Below are 23,436 nucleotides of genomic sequence, written 5' to 3' on the forward strand. Positions count from 1 at the left end.
CAATATTGCAAAAATTTATATTATCAAAATGCATACATGGTTGTAGATTATTCCAAAGAATTCTTACTCTATTTCAAATTATGTAAGAGCAGGAAGACAAGCACAACAATTTTAAGTTGTATGAGTGGCTACTGCCCACAGCCCAATGTGCAGCTCTATTGTCTTTGTTCTAACTCTAGCTTGCTTACAAGCTGTACAACATCACCTGCAGGAGCATACATTAAATTGTCAGTGGTTTTGAAAAATTCAGTTAAGGACTAAGAAAGCTGCTGAGCACATAAACACTCACGTGTGCACACACACAGATAAACTCTACTCCTAATAGGTACACAAAACTGTTTTGAACCTTACTTATTAATGGGTACACTTCTTTGTATCATAAAGAGTGCCCTAAAAATTAAGTATAGAACAGATGGCTTTTTTAAAGTCTGATTTAAATATGTGGCAAATGCATGACACGTACTTTTCCTTGATTTTCCAGAAGCTAATTGTTAAATAAGACTTCTGATGTACTCACAAATGCATGGAATTCGATAATCAGTCAAGTATTTAGACACAAAAGAGAAGTCAGCAGAATTTTATGGATAGACAAAAATCAACTTACCAAAACTAGAATATCTGCTGTACTAAATACACAGTCAGCACTATGAAAAAAAGGTTAGAATAATACAAGTGCTTCTGCACACAGAGGAAGCTGTTAACATTTCACACCTAAAAGCTTTTAGAGTTGTACTATTTCACTTAAAAAAATCTAAATATCAATAAGCAAATTATTAGAAATATATTTTCCATTTAATAACAGACATACTTTGTGTTTGTTTTTGTTTTTGTTTTTTTTTTTTTAATGTTTTACTTTCCATATTGAATATTCAGTTGCCTTTCACCCACCTATGCATTTTCAACTTGCCAGTCAGATCTCCCTTTCTTTGCCAGCGTTCCTTATTCCAAGCATTCTCCGCAGCATAGTCTCATCAATATTTTGTGAATACACAACCCTGCACACACTGATTCCAAACACAGCAAGCATACGTACTCCATCATATATCGTTAGGAGACTTTTAAGACCTTATCACGTCTAAGCATATTAAAGTGACATTTTTAAGGCCGACATTCCATTTTCTCTAAGCTTGTTTTGAGTAGACATTTAGTGGAAACCTCACCCCCATTCAGGATTTTAATCAAGAGAGAAAATTAAGAAAAAGTTAAGTCTGCTATCTAGGAAAAAGATCTATTGGGTCTTGTCTGTACTAGAGAAATGTATTCTTCTAAGAATCAATTTAGTCTTCGCTATGCACTTGTAAAATGTCACACGTTCACACACAAAAAGCATTGCAGATACTGTTAAAACTAGTTTCATTAGGTTTAAATGCTACTTCAGTTGGGTTGCATTAATGCCAGCTCAGTTAAAAGTTTACTGGTATTGCAGATCATACTGATCAAACCACCTACCCACTGCTTTCCCTGCGATATACTCACGGGCCTTTGAGATTTGGCTGACCTCACCATTTCTGGAAGCTCTTCCAGAGATCGGTAGGATGGATAGCCCAAACTGCGATGCTTTCACAAAGCACAAGTGAGGACATGGCGTAAAACCATACCAGCTTGGAAGGTTTATCAGCAACGAATACTGAAGAGCTTACTTTGCCGAATGAGAAGTAATTTCGATTCCTAACCTAGAGAAAGGTTACAGTTATGGCAAACCTCCAAATCGGGATGAAAATCTGTACTTCAAATTCAGGTCATCTGGGCAAGGAATGAGAAGCCAGAGAGAAAGACAGGCTGTGTCCTATGTTCTGTTGGGAAAGAGCACGATGCCTAAAGATACTTATCAAGTATGTTTTTCTAACACATGCTATACTGTATAGACAGTAGAAGAACCACACTTTTGTCAAAACCAATTTTCCACTAGGGGGAACAAATCAAAACAAAATTTCTGAAGCTTACAAAAATCCTTTCTATGTAAAAGAAAACATTTTAATTTTGCATCAGGTGCTCAACTGCTTGCTGGCTTAGATTCTATCTTATCACATTTATATCACGTTTTGCTCATTCTAAAAAGGTCATAATGATAAGGAAGTAGGTGAAAGCCCACTTCATTTTTAACATAAAGGATTACTGACATCCAGTATTGACATACCGTGTATGTTACAATGAAAGGCTGAAGCACTTTAAAAAATAAATAGACCACTTCCATTACAGAGTATCATCATGAGGATAGCAAGATCATGACACACATCTCATACCATGTCATGACAAACTATAAAAAACATTTCATAAGCCTTATAATTTGCTTGAAGTACATTTTGTTGGAACAGAATTGAACTTCAAACCACTAACATTTCCTGAAAAATGTAAATTTCAGTATTGTTCAGTTCTAAACAACAAAAATAGTTGTTTGCCCTTTATTTTATTTTCACTGTCTGCTCAAGTAGTAATGAAACATAATAAAAAAGGATTAACAATTTTTAATTCCTGATCCACAAAATTACCTAAAGTCAAAGAATACAATTTAAGAGATATTAGTTTTGTCCTCTTCTGCTCACAATCCATTGTAATACAACATTAGGAACAATTTACAACCAATTCCTAACACTGCATCGACACTGACACTCTAACCACTACAAATGCTATTGGAATTTTTTGCATATGCCAGTTTTATTTAACCAAAACATTGTTGGTTCAAGGCCACAAAACCTGCGGGAAACTCCCTATGTAAGTGAAGCTCAAATCAAAATTTATTTTCTAGCATTGCTGTTTTCCAAGAACCCTAATGCACCCTTTTCACAGAGTGAGGCATAAAGCACTCAACATTCTGCATAATAAAACCACAGGAAAATTGACATTGTGGCAATGGAGACTACATCTCTATTAAACTTACAGAACAAGGAGCCAATGGAGTTTTAAATAAAAGATAAAGCACCGCATGGCTATACTAGGAGCCTCGTGTCTGTCAGCAAGTCTGGTCCCAGCTGACTAGGGTTCTGACAGATGATTTGGTATGCAAGTTCATTTCAGTCTGTCCACACTTGGTACCTTGCATACTGGAGTTCTGTCAGGCCACCAAAAACAACTAGACAAACATCCTACGGTGTGACACCATCCCCTCTATGTATCTATTTTATTATTGTCACACGGTGCAGCTTAATGTATGAAACTGTTAAGAGTGAATTACTCTCCTGCTATAAACGACGTATCTTGGCACTAGGATTGATATTACAATTGACTCCCAAATTGGCTTTTTAAAGATGAAACTCAGATGCTCGTGCTTTTTAAAAAAATGTTTTGATGATGATTCTGCTTCAAAAAATAGCAAGTGTGGAAGAATTACTGACTGTTACCCACAAATCTAGACAAACTCTAGAAGCCTCACTCTGCTTGAGATAAAATTGAGATCCAAGAGCCCAAATGACGGAGAGTAATAACAAATGTCAACAAAAGCTAGGGGAAATATATGCTAATACACCAGTACTAACTCAATTCATACTCAATATGTACAGTTTCTCAATTCTTTGCATATTCAGCTCTACAGTGACTAACAAAAAGGGGGAGATGAGACAAGATTAAATATTGTGCATCAATTTACAGTCTAGCCTCCTTTCTGGAGGAGAGTGATTCTATATGCTGCTCTATTATTTGTGTTGTGGCCAGTTACTGCACTACAGCGAGACATCCCCATCCCCAGGCACAAAAGGCTTTCTCTGAGCACAGACTGCAAGGCCCTATATAGCACCAGATCCAAGGCAAGTGGTGCCTAGGGCAAAGTGGAGGAATGAGCAGAACAGACACCAGTGCATCACTCCAGCGAGTTCAGCACCTCTTACACTATAGAAGCAATAGAGGGCTGTGGTTTATCTTTAATGTGTAACAGGGATATCAGAAAATCCCAAAGATACAGGTCCAAAGACCAGACATTGACAGAGTGTGTGGAGTAGAAACTCCACAAGGCCTCCTCTGGCTCTCTGCGTGTAATATAACAGCACAGCTGCATTGCAAAGGGGAGAGACACTGCTCAGCCTCATTCATGCAGCTCCCCACAAACACTCTAGGTCTTTTGCTGAACTCGTCCTGCAGACTTTCCTAAAAGGAGCAATAAAAAAGCTACTATTTGGCTTCACAACAGATCTCTTGAAACTTCCTGTCCCCCCCACACTTCTCGTGACTAAAAACCCTAAAAACACTAGCACAAGAACGAGCATGTTTAAGCTAGCTGTGATTGTGACTAGATTGGAAATTAAAAGGTGTCAAAATTAAAATAAAATTAGAGGGTCTTTTAAAACACTGATCCTTCAAAAATGACATGCTGCAGAAAAGTAACAAGTGAACCAAAGCAGATTTTCACAGCTTTATGAACAGAAATATGTTATGAGGGTTGGCTGGGAGCGCCAGAAGGTTCCTGATAGTCCTGTCCCCTGCAGATGAGGCAGAAGTATCTCTGGCACGTTCGTTGTCCACTCAGAACATTGTAATTGAATTGTTGTTAAATACTTTTGGACTGTCCCGCAGCAGCTTCCAGAGACAGGAATGTAATAACGCAGCTTGAGCTTTGCCAACATGAGACAGGTTCAATACAAACAGCTCATTCAAATCAGGATTCATGGGCTGCACACAGATCCCCAGACATCACACCAGAGCAGTGTACCGAGACAGCTTTCTGGGGAAACCAAGAGTAGCTTTCCAGGGTTACCAGATCTAGCTCCTCACCAGAGGTAACACCATGCAATCCTTTCCACAATCAAATCCTATCCCAGAAGTTTGTTTTTCTTACTCCCGTATTTCTGATTTTTAATTTCCTTCTATTTATAGGACAAATTTATTCAGCAGATTTATAGGCAGATTAAAGCAAAGAGCATTGGCAAGTTAAATATACTTATTTGCATTGAAACAGAGCAGTAAGACCTCACAGGACTTGTCCAGTTACCTGGAGCGACAGCTTGCACTTGAGTCTTATTCTGCACTGTTAAGAGATAAGTAACATTTTTAAAAGCATCTAAGGATCCTTCATCAGTGTTGGCCAACAATATTTATAGCAACAAAAAAGTTCCCTGTGAAGACAGTGAAATACAAAAAATCCATAAGAGCATCTGAGCAGTGTAACTGGAAAAGTTCAGGTACCATGAAACCCGTTAAGTGCTTTGCAAACACTTTTTCTTAAATACTGAAGTACTGCCTTCAGAAGTAACTACGTAAAAGCAATACCCTCTTATTTCAGTAACCTGTTCACTTAAACCTGCCAGCTACTGTGGCCATGGAACTGTTTTCTTTTTACCATTTCTTTTACTTTTGCAGATACAGAACGTGAGCCATATTCTGCTCTTGATGCTTCATTAACAATTGCAAGGTGTCGTAGCTTAAAGTGAACAAATCTGTTGAAAACATTTACATGAGGACAACCATATGCCCAAATTGCACTCAAAAATTTCATTTAGAGGACTTCTGACAACAGCAAGGTGCCACTTCATTGTCAAGTTCTAAGCTGAGTCTACAAAACTACTAAGATGGGAAAAAAATAAATTCATCTGACTAACAAGGACTCAAAATATGCAGAATTCAAATGACAAACCTTCCCAATGGCATTTTCAGATTTCCAAAGAGTAGCACTAAGCAGTTCAGATGGTAAGTATGCGGTTTAATTTATCAAAACATATGCCAATCTACCAGAAACAAAACAGTATAGGGATAATACAAAGCCTGGCAGACTGCAAAACGCTGAAAGAAAAGATGAACTACTAGATCAATCCTATTTGAACCTTGATTGAGGTAGATGAGTACAGAAGCAATAGCCTTGGCCTGGCAATTAAATTTAAACATAACCATCACCTGGCAGGCTTCAAAGCCTAGTGTGGGATGCTGTCACAGCACGCCGACTGTGTCCCCACTGCACCTGCTTTGGCACCAGGCGAGATGCAGTCACAGAACACCACCGTTCTCTGATTTCCTGGTTCCTCCAGCCAGGAGGGTTTGAGAAAGTTTTGATAGCCACAATTGTTTTATTCCATTTTAGTCTTGATACTTGGGATATACATCCTTCAGCTGGCTCATTTCTAAATCACTTCAGTACTTAAACTGTCACACTTGATGCATAATCTGACACCACAGAGTCATAGTTTGAATATTTCAGTTCTATTACTTTTAATTCTGTACCAGTTAATCATATTTTATTTAAAGGTAAAATGTTAATCTTCTGATGTTAAAAATCATCATACTTTACCTTTTTATGGCCGCATATTAAAATAAGGATAGTTGCCAATTACCTAGAGCCTTTTTTTCAGCATTTAAATGAGAAGTTGACAAGAGGTCAGTTCAGAACCTGTGCAGTGTAACAGCCTGCTCTGCATGACAGAAGCACTCTTAAAATTTCCCAGTACTCTACAAGAGGAAATTAGTATCTCTCACCAATTGCTACCCTGCTTTGATGGATACTATTTTGATCCTGAGTCAAAGGTTTACCAAAAAGCACCTTGCTCCAAATTGTTTGCTACAAACTGGTTGTGTACACTGTTGCAAGCTCAAAACCTTAGGAGAAATATACACATAAACATTGTTGTTTTGATATTGCTACTTCTCCCGACTTGAAATATGTCTGTACTGTTGAGATTCACACACGCACACCCCAGAATGAGGTCTTAGACTGCAAGCATTTCCCAGTAGGCATTTTTGTCTCTATCCTTGTCTGCAAAGCAACTAGCAAATTGTTAATCATCTATAATTAAAGACACCATAAGCCCAGAACCCATCAGAGTATATCTCCAGTTTGCTCACGTGGTCCTTTATGCATAAAATATGCCTTTTCATTTCAGTCCAACTACCCTCCTGCATGTGGGTGCCTCCTTCAAGCCTTCTCCTATGACATCCCCATGAAGAGAAGAAATAAAAAAAAAAAAAAAAAGTAATACACAAGGAAAGTAACAAATCTGAGAGACACCTTTCTCTCAGTCTTTTACTTGACCCTAACTTTTAGACTAAAAAGATTTTCAGAGACATACCACATTTGTATTGTTCAAGGCTGAGAGTATCCGTGAAATGCCATAAATAAGCAACATGTGTACACGTGTACATTTAACCTTTGATGTCACAGAAAAGCCAGCAAGCAGCACCCCAAATCTTTAAGTATATAAGCAGAAGAGAAGAAAGCAGAAAGAAAGGAGCATCACCCAACATCACGTAGGGTAAGTCACTAAAAGCATAGCACTGAGCTTGATATATGCAGGGACACACTTGTTTACTGAGGTCACGATAGGTTCTTATGCAACATTCCTCACATCTCAATATTTACTTCTTCCCGTGACCGCAGCTGTATACTGTAGGTTGCACTCATCAGCTCCACAAGCAAGTGGTTCCAAGATAAAGTTCATACAAAACAAGATGTGAACTATTCATTTCATTTTTAAATGGAAGAAAAGCGGTTCACTTTTGTTGTTCATAGTGTTTTGGCTTTTTACTCAGTCATTTCCTCATGCAGAACTGCAATTACCCACACTCTCTTAGGTTTCTGATGTTCTGCTTCCACTGCTAACTTCACATCATGTATCAAAGCTCTTACGATCCGCGTGCATATAATGAGTCAAAGCAACACATCACACAACAACCATCGTCCCTATTTAACTAGGCAGTGGGTTCACATACCTCCACCTGTCCAGAGAACTACAAAAACAAACAAAAAGTTATTTTAAATGTAAAACTAAACCTGACGACATACAATCCCACGTGCATTTCTGCGGACAAGCACTGAGTCACTAGACTCGGTGAAACATCCTTCCTAAAAAGCAGAGCAGGCACTGCGCTGAAACTTCTCCCTTCCTGAGCCTTCCGCACAGCGATGCCTGCTGCCGGCAGACCCGTCCATGGACTACTGCCTAGTGCAGCAGCTTGCTGGGTAAGGCTCCATGCCTTACACAGCAGGCAGTCTCAAGGTTACAGTATTTTAGTTTCACGCAGTCGCTACCTTGAATTTTAGAAGATTCTTCCTCCTTCGTGGAGAAGACAGCTCCCCACCCTGCACAAACAAGGTATCTGTTACGACATTCAGAAGTGACTAGCAGGGGTGAAAGCAAAGTTTCATTTTGTACAGATTATTTAGAATGAAACAAACTATATCTAAAAGTGCAGATATGCTTTTTTATTTCTTTTGCAGTTCAGGGGAGGGGGGAGGGAAAAGCATCTCTGATTTGTATATTAAAGCACAAGCATCTGTCCTACTGATGATATTCTAGGGAAGCACATTAGCATAAAATTTAACGATGTCAAATAAGTGGATGTGAAATAGGGACTGCGTAAAGACACTATTTCCAAGCCTGACAGAAACATCACTGTTTAGAAATGCAAATGAAACCATTATGTTCAATAATTATATGAAAATATGAACAGTTCAGCATGTTTTCCAGCCCTGATGGCGGTTAATGGGATGTACGCTTATGTAAATAACTACTATTAAAGCTAATGCTGAAAAAAACTAATAAATTCATACTAAAGCAACTGATTTAGTACGCTTTTAAACCCCAGCAGTGCTCACTTATTAGAAAGGAGTGCATTCTTATGTTTAGAACTCATTACTGTTACAAGTCACTGCAACTCCATCAATTACCATGCATTAATGAAAATGGGACACATACAAAAAAAATTATTGCCTCTCAGCAGTTTTCTTTAAAGACAAAATATAGGGGTATTACCATCATGGGGCCTTGAGGGGAACTTATCAGCAACATAATCTTTATTACTACAACTGTACTCCCTGTGCTATAACCCTAGGGTATTTTTTGTCCCAAGAAAGGGCTAACCTTTATGTAAAACTGTTGACATGCATGCAGTGAAAGTGGCCATACCGCCATCAGTAAAAACTTTCCATTTGCACAATTAAAAAACACTTTTAAATAAACATACACCCACTAGTATGTGAACATGAAAACGTAGGTATGAAATTAACAAGTACGATTCCTGAAACTAGAACATGTAGGCAAAATGCAAATAGAATTATGAATAAAGGGTACAGACGGAAGTGTTGTATGAAGCTCTTGTATCTTGATAAATTCTATTGAGTTTTTCACTTACACTTTTAATGACCTCCTAGAGAGCCACGGAATTAACATTTCAAGGACACTATTCATTCCTCTTTGGATGTTTGCTACAATTCCTTGGCATTATTTGAAAAATTCTTAGCCTTGGTTAAACATTACATTTGATGCTGGAAACAAAACCAACACAATGCTGCTAAAGGAATGAATCCCTCCAGAAATTAAAAGCTGAGGTTTATTGAATATCTGTAACTCTGCAACTGGCCCACTTTCCTTATCTAAGCAGTCTCTGAAAATGAGATATTAATGTAACATCTACTGGATACTAAGAAGTTTAGCGAGGTTGAAAATACTTTTATATTAGTTTGCATCGACTGGCAGCTTGAAGTTAAGGATGGTTTGAAAAAATCCACAAGAGACTATGCACAAAGAACTGATGTCAAGCTGAAAGGGCCAAATGGAGGAGATTCACCTACTACATCTCTGTCCACACACAGAGGCTAGACAACATCAGTGCAAGATGGCATTTTGTTACCAAAACTCACAGCACAGACTCACAACTCTCCAACTACAAAAGCATACATAAATAATACAGAGAAGGAAAGAAATCATGTAAGCTTTCATCATACATTGAACAGTGACAAAGTTCATATAGGCCAATGACCACTGCAGCAGTCAACATTACATTAATGCTACGTTTAAGTGCTACGTACTTGAACAGGTAGCAAAACTAGACTTTCATAGGTCCAGCAGTTGACAGCATACAGCAGCAAACCTACACACGATGACAGTCTCTATGACAAATAAGAAAACCCACAAAACTATCTGATTGCTTTCACTAAATCTCTGTTGAAAGAGAGGTATGAAGTGGTTTGCTATCTAGACCATTAAAACTATTTCATGAGCAAAGGCCACTCTGAGGTTAAAAACAGTAAGACAAATTTGCTACTGATTAATAATAAAGCCATTCATTTTATTCTTCAAATCTAAAGTAATTACAAGCCAGAGTATGGCAAATGGATTTAGCAGAAGCCATTACGTCAGAAGAATCCTTTAAAGAAGAACAGTAATTTAAAAGACTAAACTGAATAATGAACTCTCCTGAACAACAATTATTATGAGATTGATTTATTGAAAGTGTATTTAATCATGCAAGAAATGTTTAAACTTTCCAAAATAGTTCAGGGAGACAGAGAAACCAATAGCAGAGTCAGCCCAACGTCCTCATTATAGTTGAGAAGCTGAAGCAGATGGAGAATTCATTTAGTTTAGAAGGATAAAGTACATCAATTTCTCTGAATCCACATTTCTAGTCAATTTGTTACAGTACCAGCTTCAACAATTAATGATCTCATTTTCCCATTTGTGCCTCCTTTTAAGAGATCTCAGTCTTTGTTTCCGAATGAGTCCGAATATCATACGGGAAAATTTAACTCAAAAAAGCATTGCTTTGAAAGATCACATACCTAAAGCCCAATGTTTCAGCAGTAGCCACAAGAGTAGGGTCAAAATTTAGTCAGGTAAGTAACCTAATTTGTTTGAGTGCCTAAAAAAAATCTGCTTTCCACTTAAGACACTGATTTCTACAGAGAAATAACTGTTACCTGACCTATTTCAGGCTTTTTCCTTATGGTAACTCCTGTTAATATATGAGATTGCTGTGGCTGAAGCTACATTTCTAATGACAGGTCCCTCCTGTTAAGTTCAGCCAGGTGCAACTCATCATCATATCCAGTTTTTGAGATCCAAACCAGATAGTATAAATAATATCAAGCCTGCGATCAAGATACCATTCATCCTTCTGAGCTGGAAGACTGGTTATCTGTCAAGCATATACCTCCTAGCCACTATCAACAACCTCACAGAGCACCACCCCCGATCTTCAGCCAGCAAGACTGCAGCTCAGAGACATTAAGAGTCTAGTGTCAGGAACAGATCCCTGTGCTATCAAAGTGTCAAGGAACAGATGAGATATGAGAACGCCACTAGCCCTCTACCCTCACCCCAGTGGGTCTCCAAAATTCAATGCCAGAGCTGCTGGATGGGAACAGCATCTCCTCTTAAATCAGCCACACACAGAATAACGTTGTACTAAGCTTTCCAGTATAAATTACAAAGCCAGCAACCCTGCTTCTCTTATCCCACATCTATACTTCTGTACTGACAGCACCATTTCACAGCCAATCTTGAAGCACTGAGTGTAAAGGTTTAGGGCAACAAGCCAATACAGCTCATATGCTAAAAAGGCTGACATTGATTGTTTAGATGCTGCCTGTTGATTCAGGATCATTTCATAATATGGACAACATGGTTAGCTTGTGCTCAAAGGCACTAGGTAGGATTAAACATAGAAAGCTGAGTTTTAAATGAATCTCCAGCTATTGATCCATTTGAACACTCAACATTACAATATGTTTCACCTTGTTTTAGTTTAAAAGTTCATGAAAAATTCAAAATACCTTATTTACCCAATAGTCCTTGACTGATTCTTTTACATTTAAGAAGTTCTAAAATACATACATTATTTAGCCAATACTGCTCTTACAGAATAGCATATAAATATTCAGGGACTTTTTAATAAGTTCAGCTTTTATTCAATGGACCATAATGGTTGCTTAGAAACATTTACCAGTCAGGGACCTATAATAACAGTAAGGGAAACACCTTCAAAGAGTAAAGCAGTTGGATAAAATGGAAGAGAAGAGCAAAACACTAATTTTTCATTCTCCTCACATGCCTTCAAACAAATTATGATACACAAAATGATATACAGGATGCATCCACATATGAAAAACAGGAAGGGAGAAATTTTAAACTATAAGCTGAGACAGCCAACATAAGCAACAGAAGAAAAAGCGTGATAGTAATTCCAATCGCTCAGTTTGTAGCTTGTTGTCATTAATCCTATAGAAAACTTAAGAAAACCACAAATTGGACTCGGACTTAGCCAACTTTAAACACTGAAACTGTTACTGGGTTTTAAATAAACTGTCTGACTTTTGAAAACACTAGGCACAAGTTTTCTGTAAGTGGCAAGGTCTCTTCGCACCAATTTTCTTCTTGCATTTTTAACACTTTTTGCAGGGCAGGGATGAACAAGGCAGGGATCCAACTTCCACATACACACAGAATCATAGAGTATCCTGAGTTGGAAGGAACCCACAGGGAACATCGAGTCCCACTCCTGAACCACATGCTTAACCATATTGTTAATCTCCATATCCTATTTCTGTATGGCACTGTGTGTTGTCAATGGGAGTTCAAACCAACTGTCCTTTTGCGAACGGCAGCACTGGGGAGGCACACACACACCTCATAAGCACAACACCAGGACAATACATGCAACAAAGTACATTGCCAAAGGCTTTTATGCAACGCCCATTGTTTTGCTTCTCCACCTGTGATGACAATACTGGTGGGTCAGATTTAAAAAGGAAATGAAAGGGAATAAAGGGAATAAAATTTATCCTCCCATTCTCAAAAAAGAAAATTCAACATTACAGAGAAAGTAAAGCATAATACAGAACAGTCACATAAATTCTATAGCCTCATACCTGCTTTCCTATCATTTTGCTCTTTGGCATTAGTCAAATTTTCTTCCAAAAAATAACGTTAATTCTCGATTAACACAGAAAAACAGGAAGAGGAGGAAATATGGAAGTAGAACTAATTTACAAATATATGCAAGAGCAACATAATTAGCAGTACTATTGCAAAACTAAAACTGTTTTATTAAAGACTCCACATAATGTTTGTAAGAAGCCCATTATTCTTCCAGCAAATTAATATTCTATCTCACCAACAATATCAGAAAATGAACTTTTTTTAGTTAAATTAATATTCTTGTTAACTGCATGCAAAATCAAGTAATTAAGTAGTGCTAAGTAGTTATAGTATTAAGGACATATGTAAAGAGCCTGTGATCATGTTTAGACTAGCCAATTAAATCATATAGGATTTGCTGTATGAACTTGGCTGAGTCTTCAAATCAACAGATCTTAGTCAGAAAATAATTCCACCAAAAAGCTTAAGAAATGCAGGTACTTTCTAAATATAAGCCAAAACAAACATTTAGTAAGGCTGCTGAGTTTAAATTTACATAAAGAAAAAAAAGTTTGCAATAGAGAGAATCTCTTCACCACTTTTTCTCCCTATTCTTTGTCTCCAAAATGCTTGTTCTGGCAAGGAAATACATGTTCCTTCTCATAGCTTAGAATTCTATACCAATGTTTTATTATTTATTTTTAAGAAGTTTCCTCTTACCAAAGTAAGAAATATTTGCAGAAATGTTAACGCTGTTTTTGCTTCCGCATTTATGCAAGAGCATCAAATTTAGATTAGAAAATCCTTAATGGTGATAACAAGAAAAGCTAAAGACCATAACATAATTTCTCTGGGCTTTGAAATAACAGTAGTATTTGTTTCTTAATAATCTCATTATTATTGTTTTTTTCCTAAGACATCTATCATGACAGTACTGGGGCATCTTACAAAAGATAATTCCCCACTTCTTAAATTAAATCATATTTGGGACCTAAGTTAATAATGAGTGCTTGAAAAAAAGCCAGAAAAAAAAAAAAAAAGGAAAGTCAAAAGCTTTTCTCTTAGCAGCTCCTAGCATAAGTAGAAGGAATAACACAAATAGCCTACGCGCACATGACACAAACTGCTTCTCCCTTATTTTGAAAATGGAAACGAAACATCAGAAATTTCAAAGGACATTTAAGTTGCAAGTCAAACACTCCAAAGAAAATGCTAGAATTTAGATTGTTGGTATGTATCCAACATGATCTGAGGATACAGCATCAAAAAGACAAATATTAAATGGGAATGCCAGAGTTAGACTGCACGTGGTGGTCCTTCTCACATAAGCTTTCTCCAGCATTGTTTCAAAGTTTGAGTGACGCTACAATGCACTGAACCAACACGTACCATTTTACACCAACCGTCTCCCAACCATCTGACCGATCCTAGGTCACCTGCCCCCAGTGCTGCTTCCTCCTTAACCCGAATTCCTCAACCCAAACACTTCTAAACTCATCAGTCACAGTCTTCAGTCACAAACTTCCAAGTCTTTCCTTCCAGCCAGGCTCTAGTGCTCTTTCCTCAAGCGCAGCCTTCACTTCCATTCTAACATACTGCTTAATCTTTCCTATCAGGAGATTCATCACTTACAGACACAAGATCCATATCTCTGCCTAACTCAGCTTCCATTTTTTTCCTTTTGCTTCTATTCATTGAAAATATGGTCATTTTCACTATTTTGACACCAAACTCCTTCACCTCTCTACTCTCTCCCTTCCACAAATCATTCTCATTTGACTCATGCCTCTCCTTCTACATGTCCAGATCCCCCTGACACAGGATGCAGCCAGTTCCATGCCCCATACACAACAGCCTGAGCCAGAGATGCAATGGGAATGCTTATATTGTGCAGGTGACCTAAAATTTGTGCTTTGAAAGAAACAGAGAACATGTTACTGGATTTTTCCAGAGTTTATAAATTTGGCCCAACGTAGATTTTAATAAGAACAGAAGAATTCATAATCACAGCACGCATACCTTACATCACTTAGTATCTCCTCTCCAAAGAACAGTGCACCAGAACCTATTAGATACAAGCCTGCAGGAGTTTCACATATGCAAAATAAGGTTTGATCCTCTTTTGTTTCTGGAGCTCATTAGGACACTTTAGGTCAAGGGTTGTTTTGTTGTGTTTTGTTTTTTTTTTTTGAAAAAAAGTCACACACTTTTAGACATGGACACACCATGTGAAAAACTAAGCCAAAATAGCTCCTTTTGACCAAATCATAAGATAATGTGTCAGGTCTGATGCTGCTGCTTTAGGGAAAAGACATAGCCTAGATGACTACTTAAAATCCCTCATTTTCTTTCATTCTATGATAACAAGGTTTTGGCAACCCTAACAACAGGCTGGCCTACTTACAATTCACAGCATGCTCATCAGTTTTGTCCTCCATTAATGGTATGCCCTAGTAAGATCTGCTCAAATTTCAAAGTTACAACCACGGGAGAAGAATGGAACTGACTTGAAGTTTGCATGAAATTTTTTACATGAAATTTGCTGATCCTCACCCACACAGTACTGACCAAAGAAAATGTAGATTTAGGCTTTGGAGAGATGCAGTTCTACAGTTCTACATACTCAAGGTTCTGCAGTGAAATCAGTGCATACCACCTCTTCTCCTACCCCCCATGCTTTTGTCATAGCTCATCAACAACGAATTCAAATAGATGAGTCCACAGAGAATCTCAAAGAAAAAAAATCAGCCACAACAAAATGAGAAATTTCTGCTTCTAAAGTTAGGAGTTCAAGCACACAAAGCATATCCTTGCTGCAAGAGTCTTAATAAGGAAAAGACGACAACTCCCTGAAAAAGCACACACTCCCATGTTATTCAAATTAAACCTCTACCAAGCTGAAGTTACACTTCACTGGATAGCTGTAGCTGTTATATCAGAAGCACCGATTTATTATTGTAGGGTAATTTTAAACACTGGGGTAGATAAACTAATTTTATAGAGAATAAATTAGCTTTGGGAAAAAAAAAAAAAAAAAAGTATGTGAAATTGATTTTACTATACTTGAAAGTTTTTCCTTATGTTATTATATTCCTGATATCTTATTTGCAAGTGAACTCTGTATATTTCAGAAGAATTTCAAGTTTATGTACTTGAAAATAGCCAGAATCCATATTCTACTTTGGCAAGTCATTTCTACCATTCCTTGGCTCTGCAACAAGCTTTGAGAGATCAGAAATTAACTGATTAGGGATACACAAAGGATCTTGAATCATTCATGTATGATAGGCAAATATTCCTATAGTTAAAATTATATTGGTTTAAATTATCTTGTTTTATATTTCTAGGTTTTATAGAGTTTTATGAAGTGTAAAATTGCATATATTAACCTTCTGCCACGTCTTTCTGACTTCTGAAAAAGTATTCTTGCTTGTGCAGTCTATTTCTAGTAAACAAACAAAAGCAATAAAGCAAAAAAGCAAGCATGGCTACTTCCCAGTAACCAAATAAACCTCAGATGAATTGGTGAAAGCTTTCTGTAGGTAAATCAATACATACATGCGTATGATATATACATATATATATATATATGTATCAGGAACCTAACATCCCACCCACATTCATGGGTTGAATGAATATGTAAGGCATAACATACTAAAAAACACTAACTTCAGTGTAATCAACGTGAAAGATTTGCAATTACATCTAATAGATCTTGAATACATGAGATTTATTATTTTCCAGGAAATGTTCCATACCCATTTAAGCTTGTTCATGTGTATATTATTTAGTACAGACAACAGACCAAGTTCTTTCTATCAGTATTACTGCCACTAGACTGCAAGGGGATCTGCTGAATTATCAAGGGCAATCCCCTGCTGTGAGAACCAATGGATCAAGGAATTCCTTTCATAAGCCAACCAAGATTCACGAGAATAAAGCTCCCCTCTCCAAACATTCCAGTGCTTAACTGCAAAATGTGATTCCTCAAGTTTTCCAGAGCCCTCCTCTAACTTTATGCTTCAGTTTTTGGACTGTTTACCTCCATTGATTGCCATTCCAAGACTGGCCTACAGCCTGAAGAGTCCTTTTTTGTGTCAGCATTCGCTCTTCCCCTACTCACTTCACCACCATCTCAACCTACTTCTCTGTGGTTGGTCACTACTCACAAGTATAATATACACACTACAGCCCCTTCTCAGAAAATAGGTTCTCCCTTCTCTCTAGCTTTTCTAAGTTTATTTTTAACTTGAGCAAGGGATGACTCAGGACTGAAAACAGCACTATACACTAGTTTTCAACAACACAATACAACAGCATTAGTATCCTCCCCTACTTGAAATGCAGGTACTGATGAATTACATACTATTTGCTTTTACTGTAGTTGCAGCATTATCTCCTTTCTGTAGTCAACCATTAGCCTTCAGAGGAATTTAACAACAAAGCATCAAAATCAACAATTTGGGGAGAAATGAACAAGAGCATTTTGTAAAGACATATCCCATCACACTGAAGGAAAGCTGTACTTCCTGCAAGATCATTTTGCATGAGATATTCCAGGACTGGGACTAAGCATATGCAGTTTTAACAAAAATGGAAGTCACACAGTCTGTAAAAAAAAAAATCAGCTAACCTTATATTAATAAAAAAGGCTAAGCCAGCTAAACCCTGTAGTACATATTTATACGGTTTAAATGCCTTCAATGTTTGCTGCCTTTCTCTGGACTCGCACTGGAATACCATGCAAGATAAATTTCAGACCTCAATTACAACAACCTAACAGGATTAAAAGAAAAAAAATCTATAACCATATTTTAATGCACAAATTCCTTATTGTCGTTTCTAGTTGACAAATATCTATTTCATAGCAAAACAACATCATAGGAACAGCTGGATGGCAGTTTTAAGCTCAAATGAACCAGCATCACATGCTGACAAGTCATCTCTCTGATTGCTTTTGAATGGCAGCACATGCAGATTTATTCTCTGCCATAAATTAGAACAATTATTTCTCTGTAGTTCACTTTTTATTTCAGACAGTGAGCCCTTGCACACATTTTTAAAGGATATCTTCCCTTTCCTTGATGATAAGTTCATTCTGTTCCTCTAGCTGTCTGATCTTCTTCTCAAATGACTCCTGTTCAGCTTTCAGCCGTTCTTCTGTTACCTCCTTTTCTTCACTTACCCTGAAAAGAATTGAAAGAAATAAAATAAATGCCCATAACCACAGTGCCCGACTTCCAATTCCTTTGCTTTCCAGGTAAGTGAATAACACCCTCTCCACCTGTAAAAAGCTCAGTTTCTCATAATGTTTATTTTATCACAGTACAATGGAAGTTGCATATGACAAGGCAAGAAATTATTTTTTCAAAGACACCGGTCTCACAACAGTGCATGCACATTAACGTGCAGCACAGAACTACAAAGTAAGGATCTGAACCTACAATGTGATCTGTGCAGTCTGATTTTCTGCAGCCGTAATGAAGACACACTGGGATCCATACAAGCCTAGAGCATATAGATAGAAAACTCAAGTGGGAGAGCTTTAGCTGCTGAGACAGAAAGAAAATTGAAAAACTTTTCTCTTTCTAAAACTATGAGCTAATTCTTCTTTTACATTTACTTGTCAAATGTAAGTCCAGGAAATGAATCTTTTTCTTGTTAGTTTTCTCCAAACAAAACACTTTGGCCTCTTCTGGGGATCTTAAAATATCAAGCCGCAGGAGTAAATTTTCCTTTCTGTCCGGGCCATGGCACCCTGTATTTTGCTGCTCAGTGTAAATAATCGGATCAAGATTAAAAGATAACAATGCGAGAAAGGTTTACAGTGATCATTTATTCTGCATCTCAAGGGGAGACTGTAAAAATAGCTATTCTGCTATCATGTAGGCAAGATGACCATTATGCACAGATGATCCTGTAACTGTGTTAAAAATGTGGGTCAGAAGTCATGGTTCTATAAAAGCTCTACACAGATACTAAGTAATAAGTTTAGACTAATAAATATTATTGCTCTGCACTTGGGCAATTTCTGTTGCTGAAGGCTCTTAAAATACAGCCTTTTATGCTGGTGAAAGAGCTGCTACAACGCAGGTGACAGGAGACCAAAGTAGTATCACCTTCAGAAAATTTCAAATTTTAACTTCAAGCTAAACAATCCTATAGGAAGAAAAAAAGGAAATATATATATATATATGCACATGGACTGTGTCATCAGACTTGCTGACATCCTTAACAGAGAGAACCCCATTCAGGGACAGAGCCACCTTTGACATCATCACCTTTCCCTTAATAGGACACGGAGGTGTTTTGATATTCCAGCAAAAAAGCCATAAATATAATTAGGTTACCACTATGGGGTGAGCTACAGACAGACAGCGATCCCCAGCTCTAAGACTGACCTACAGCCAAACTAAGACTGACCACAACAGCTCAAACAGACAACACGAAGCTGTAAAATAATTGGTAACATTGAAACTTGCACCTTTTGTCTACAAACATCAAGACTGAAAAATAATACATAGTATATAAACAGATTTCATGAGTTAGGACAGTTTGAAAGCTAGGAATAAGCTGTTAGTGTTATAGTTTCTAAATTACACAAAAAGACATGGATTTAGCATCAAAATATTCCATTATTCACATGCCCATGGCCTTATCTTACAACCCTATGCTCTAGCAGTGTTCATCAAGCCATTCCTAGGCTGCCTTCCCTCCCCTCAAACAGCTGTACGAACTGTGGATCCGCTCCCAAAGCCCATGTGCTCCTGCAGATGAGCAGGCAACAAGCTTCTGAAAGCTATCAGCCACACATCCTTGCTCCTCGATGCAGTTACAGGTATGGTACATATGCTACATGCTGCAGACCCATCCTTTTCCATCTAAACCCAACCAGTTTGTTTTCTCTGAATCTAGAGCAATCAGGTAAAGTGACTAGAGCACATATGACCTACTTGGCACTATAATCAGCAAAAGATGCAACAATGCCTAAAATGCTCTAAAGAGTAGTAGACAACAGAGAATAAAAGCCTTCAATTAGAAAAACTGAATGAAGGCAGCAAATAGATGAAGGACAGGAATGAAGCAAAAATTGGTGAAAAAGAGATCAGAAGAGGGGACAAGTATTGTCTCCAGGGTACTATATAAGGAGGGATACTTGCTTAATAACTAGAGGAGTGATGCTGCAGTAGCAGACGGTTCAGGACAACTCAAATACTGGGCCATGCTTGCATCTAGGAGTATTAAAGTGAAACAACAGGACAGAAGAATTAGATATAGAAAGAACGAACTAAGTGCTAGGAGAACTGGACTAAACCTAGCACGTTTTACCCATATCTGGATTCTGTGATTTGCTGCTTGTATCAGTTTGCATCACATTAACGCGCTGTGTTTGTATTTAACACAGATCACAGCAAGCTGTCATACTCCCAGACACATGAATATACTGTGCCACATATCTTATGCAGTAAATGACTGAGAACAGTAAGTGATCTTCGAAGAAACGTGGCAATATGTGTTTATGTATCACAAAGCAGGAGACAGCCCATAAAGGGCAGGCAAGATATAGAAGACAGTTACTCACAGGAGGTGGCAAAAGGAAGTTGGAGAAAAGGAATACAAGAATGTCATCAGATTATGCTGGATTTATGTCACATCCTATACATAGCTCAGTAAGGTTTTTTTTTATATCCTTATTTCCTTGCCTTCTGGCAGTAAAGAACAGATGATTTTTAGCAGAACTAGGAAGGACTTCACTGTTGCCAAACCGCAACATAAGAATGCTCACAGTACTCCTAAGAAGGATTTTCACCTGATTTTCTTCTGCTTGTGGTCAGAAAACAGCAGTAAAAGGAAAAAGGTGCCCCAGCTACAGGGGCACAACTGCTCCATTGGACAACACACTTGTATTCAGCTTGACTGTCGTTGTCTGCAGCAGCAAACAGAGGACTGACAGCTGAGAGGGAAGACAACAAATCAGTAGAACTATCCCTGATGTTCAACGCCTGCAATATTTCCTTGCATACAATTTACATTCAACTAACTTGTGGCATGGGATATACAAACTTTGTTCAAGATTTGTTTTAAATTCAACGCTTTGAAGCTTATGTAATTCCAGATGCACCTAAATAAAGATCTTAATTTTATTTTACAGGAGCCTCTGTAGAAAAAAAAAAATCACGATGCAGATATATCGACAGAAACCCCTCCTAGGACATCAGCCTTAGGGTTCCAGTTAATTCCTAATTCACCAGTTCCAATCATGGTGTGCTCCCAAATCCACTGCTGCTGGTAGTTCTGCCTGTCTTGGTGGAAGAAACTTAGCAACAAGTTTGCTGATGACACAGACTCATTCCACTGATGAAACAGGATTGATGTTCTCCAGGTAGAATTTTTGAAGCCAATGCATGGGTCATCAGCACTAAGTTTTATTTGTTTAATGAAAACTGGCATGCGCAAGGAAGAGCCATGATAATGCTAACATCAATGCCATGCTAGGGACAAAATTCAGAAGTGACTCTTCTTGACGGAAAGAGCCTACAATGAGGTGGGTAGAAGGGGAGGGGGAGAAGTGCTGATAAAGCAAATGAAAAAGAGTATTTTGTACTTTATAAAAGTGTGAGGAAAAATGAGCTTTTACCAAGAGAAATCCAAATGCAATGAGAACTTTGGCTGAGCAAGACAGAGAAGACAAAATAAATGAAAAGCACAGACTGTACTGGGATCTGTTCACTCAGATCTCACTGATCAGTCACATACTTGCTGGGAACATTTGCCTTTCAGGAACTCTTGCTTGACTCTAGTCCGCTAGCAAGCCGGCCAAGATTAAAGTATTTTGGTGACTGTTCCTGAAAACCACAAGTTTTACATTCCAAGCAAAAAAACAGAGCAAGGACCAAAGTAAGGGCATCACACAAAGCCCAGCACACATGGGACCAAGGCAATGCAATTCAGTATTCCAAGTGCAAGATGTGCACCAAAAAGATGAACCAAGAAGTTTATTGCCAGACTTGATCACAACATGCCTTCAGTAGAACTGGGCAATGGTGACATTTAGGAACAGCACTGCGGGAAAACAGAATGGCAGCGTTTTTGTCTAGGGGCACTGTTCACAAATTTGATACATTTTACTTGAGTGTAACAAGCAGTCTGTATAAATTAAAAAATAACCAAAAAACTCCAACAATCCCATAATTGAAATTGCTGCACAATGGATAAGTTTTATGATATGCAGCTTGCAAAATAATACAAAACTAGATCTCACAGCATGAATTTATAGCTGCAAATGACTTTTTAAGTACAATAGGTAAGTGTGATTGGTGATGCAATAATTCTAGGCATGCTTTACCTATCAACAAGAAGTAATTTCCATACAAGCTTAGGGATATCTCATTTGCAGTCTCACTGCCTGACTAATTAAGAGAACTCCAGCAGAATATTGTCTCTTAAAGTAACACATACAAAACAAAACTAAAAAAAAAATATTGACGTGGAAGTTAAAGCCAGATAACAATTTGGTTAAATACGAGATAAATATGGGTAAACCCATGACAGCAGGCAGCCCAAGAGGGCTGACATCCTTAACAGATTTAGATTCCCATTTTCACCTTTTGTTGGAAAATTTCCATTTTAGTTGTTCAATTTCTTCTTCATATCAGACCAAGAAGTCCATATAATGCAATGCTAGTAGACAAGACTAGTGTCACTGACAGATCCCTAGAAAGAGTTTGGGATTCCTGTGACAGAGGAAGGAGGAAGCATTTTCTCCAGGAGGTACAAAGGGCTGTCTAAAAGCTGTTTTTCTAGCTGCCAGATACAAGTCATTCTGGGCACACCACTGGCCTTTGCCAGAAAGACACTCATCTGATAGCAAAAAAATTCATTTTGTATCTCATTTGAAAAGGGCAATCACTCCCTCCCCTGTGTGAATAAGGGCATTAGGATACCTTTCTACCTAAATTGCTTTCAAAGATATGTTTGCAAAGACAACAGGGAGCCAGCTTTCCCCAAGTATTCTTACCTCAAGTAAGATAAACAGAGGAGTTAGATACAAATTCTCAACACTATGAGCAAAAATATCTTCAGTGAACTATTCTATGCATCTTAGTCTATTCATTCAAAATAAATTTGCATGTCTGAGCTGCACTTTTAACTGTGCATGCAGAGTTATTTGTGATGCACATGTCAAAGGAGGAGCCCGAAAGTCACAACACGACAGCTGTGTATCAGCTAGGAACGAGGCGAATGCTTGCAAGCACGCGCACATACTTTCCCTGCAAAGTTACGACCCTCTTCACGCAGCCAAATGCTGAGAGCTCTTAAAATCTGCCTACCACTTTTAAAACATTTCACTCCAGGACACCTTGTGACCATTCTCAGTAAGGCATTTAGCAAGTCCGTAATGCTCAACAGTCAACGGGCTAGGTCCCAAGGGGCCTTGCCCTGCTCCCTCTTGGAAGAGGCTAATGTGTCCTGACATCAGCGCTGAGTACAAGGGCAGGAATCTTTGAGTGTCTTCACTGTGTCACTGCTCATTTCATTACATAACCTGATGACTGCTTTAGGAGTAGCCTGCAGTAACAAAAGCTGAGAGAAAAGTCTTTTTATTTGCCTCTTAAAAGACCTCTGCTTGTAGGGAGAGTTAAAATTTGCTGTTACTGTGCCTGCCACTTTCCCCACCATGCCAGCAGCACCTTCCTATAAACAGGGTAGTGCCGTGCTGGCTGTTTTTGAAAATCATGGCTCGTCACACTCAAGAATTTCCCATTTAGTCACAGAGCATTTTGGCATTCATGGGCATGACTCATTCTGCTCAGAATTTCCCCTACAAAAACAACGTGAACAGAATCTGCTGGCACAATTAAAATAAAAACTACAATGTTCCAGC

General features: G+C 38.1%; 1 protein-coding gene across 1 annotated transcript in view; it reads right to left on the reverse strand.

Moving 5' to 3' along the window:
• The window catches only part of KIAA1328 (KIAA1328 ortholog), a 171,013-nt gene that overhangs the window by 134,474 nt on the left and 13,103 nt on the right, over window positions 1–23,436 (reverse strand). The window contains exon 5 of the mRNA XM_032206577.1: window positions 17,622–17,737. Coding sequence (XP_032062468.1) covers window positions 17,622–17,737 — 116 coding nt within the window. The remainder of the gene's footprint in view (window positions 1–17,621; window positions 17,738–23,436) is intronic.

This window comes from Aythya fuligula, chromosome Z, assembly GCF_009819795.1.
Source record: "Aythya fuligula isolate bAytFul2 chromosome Z, bAytFul2.pri, whole genome shotgun sequence".
Classification (NCBI taxonomy): Eukaryota; Metazoa; Chordata; class Aves; order Anseriformes; family Anatidae; genus Aythya; species Aythya fuligula.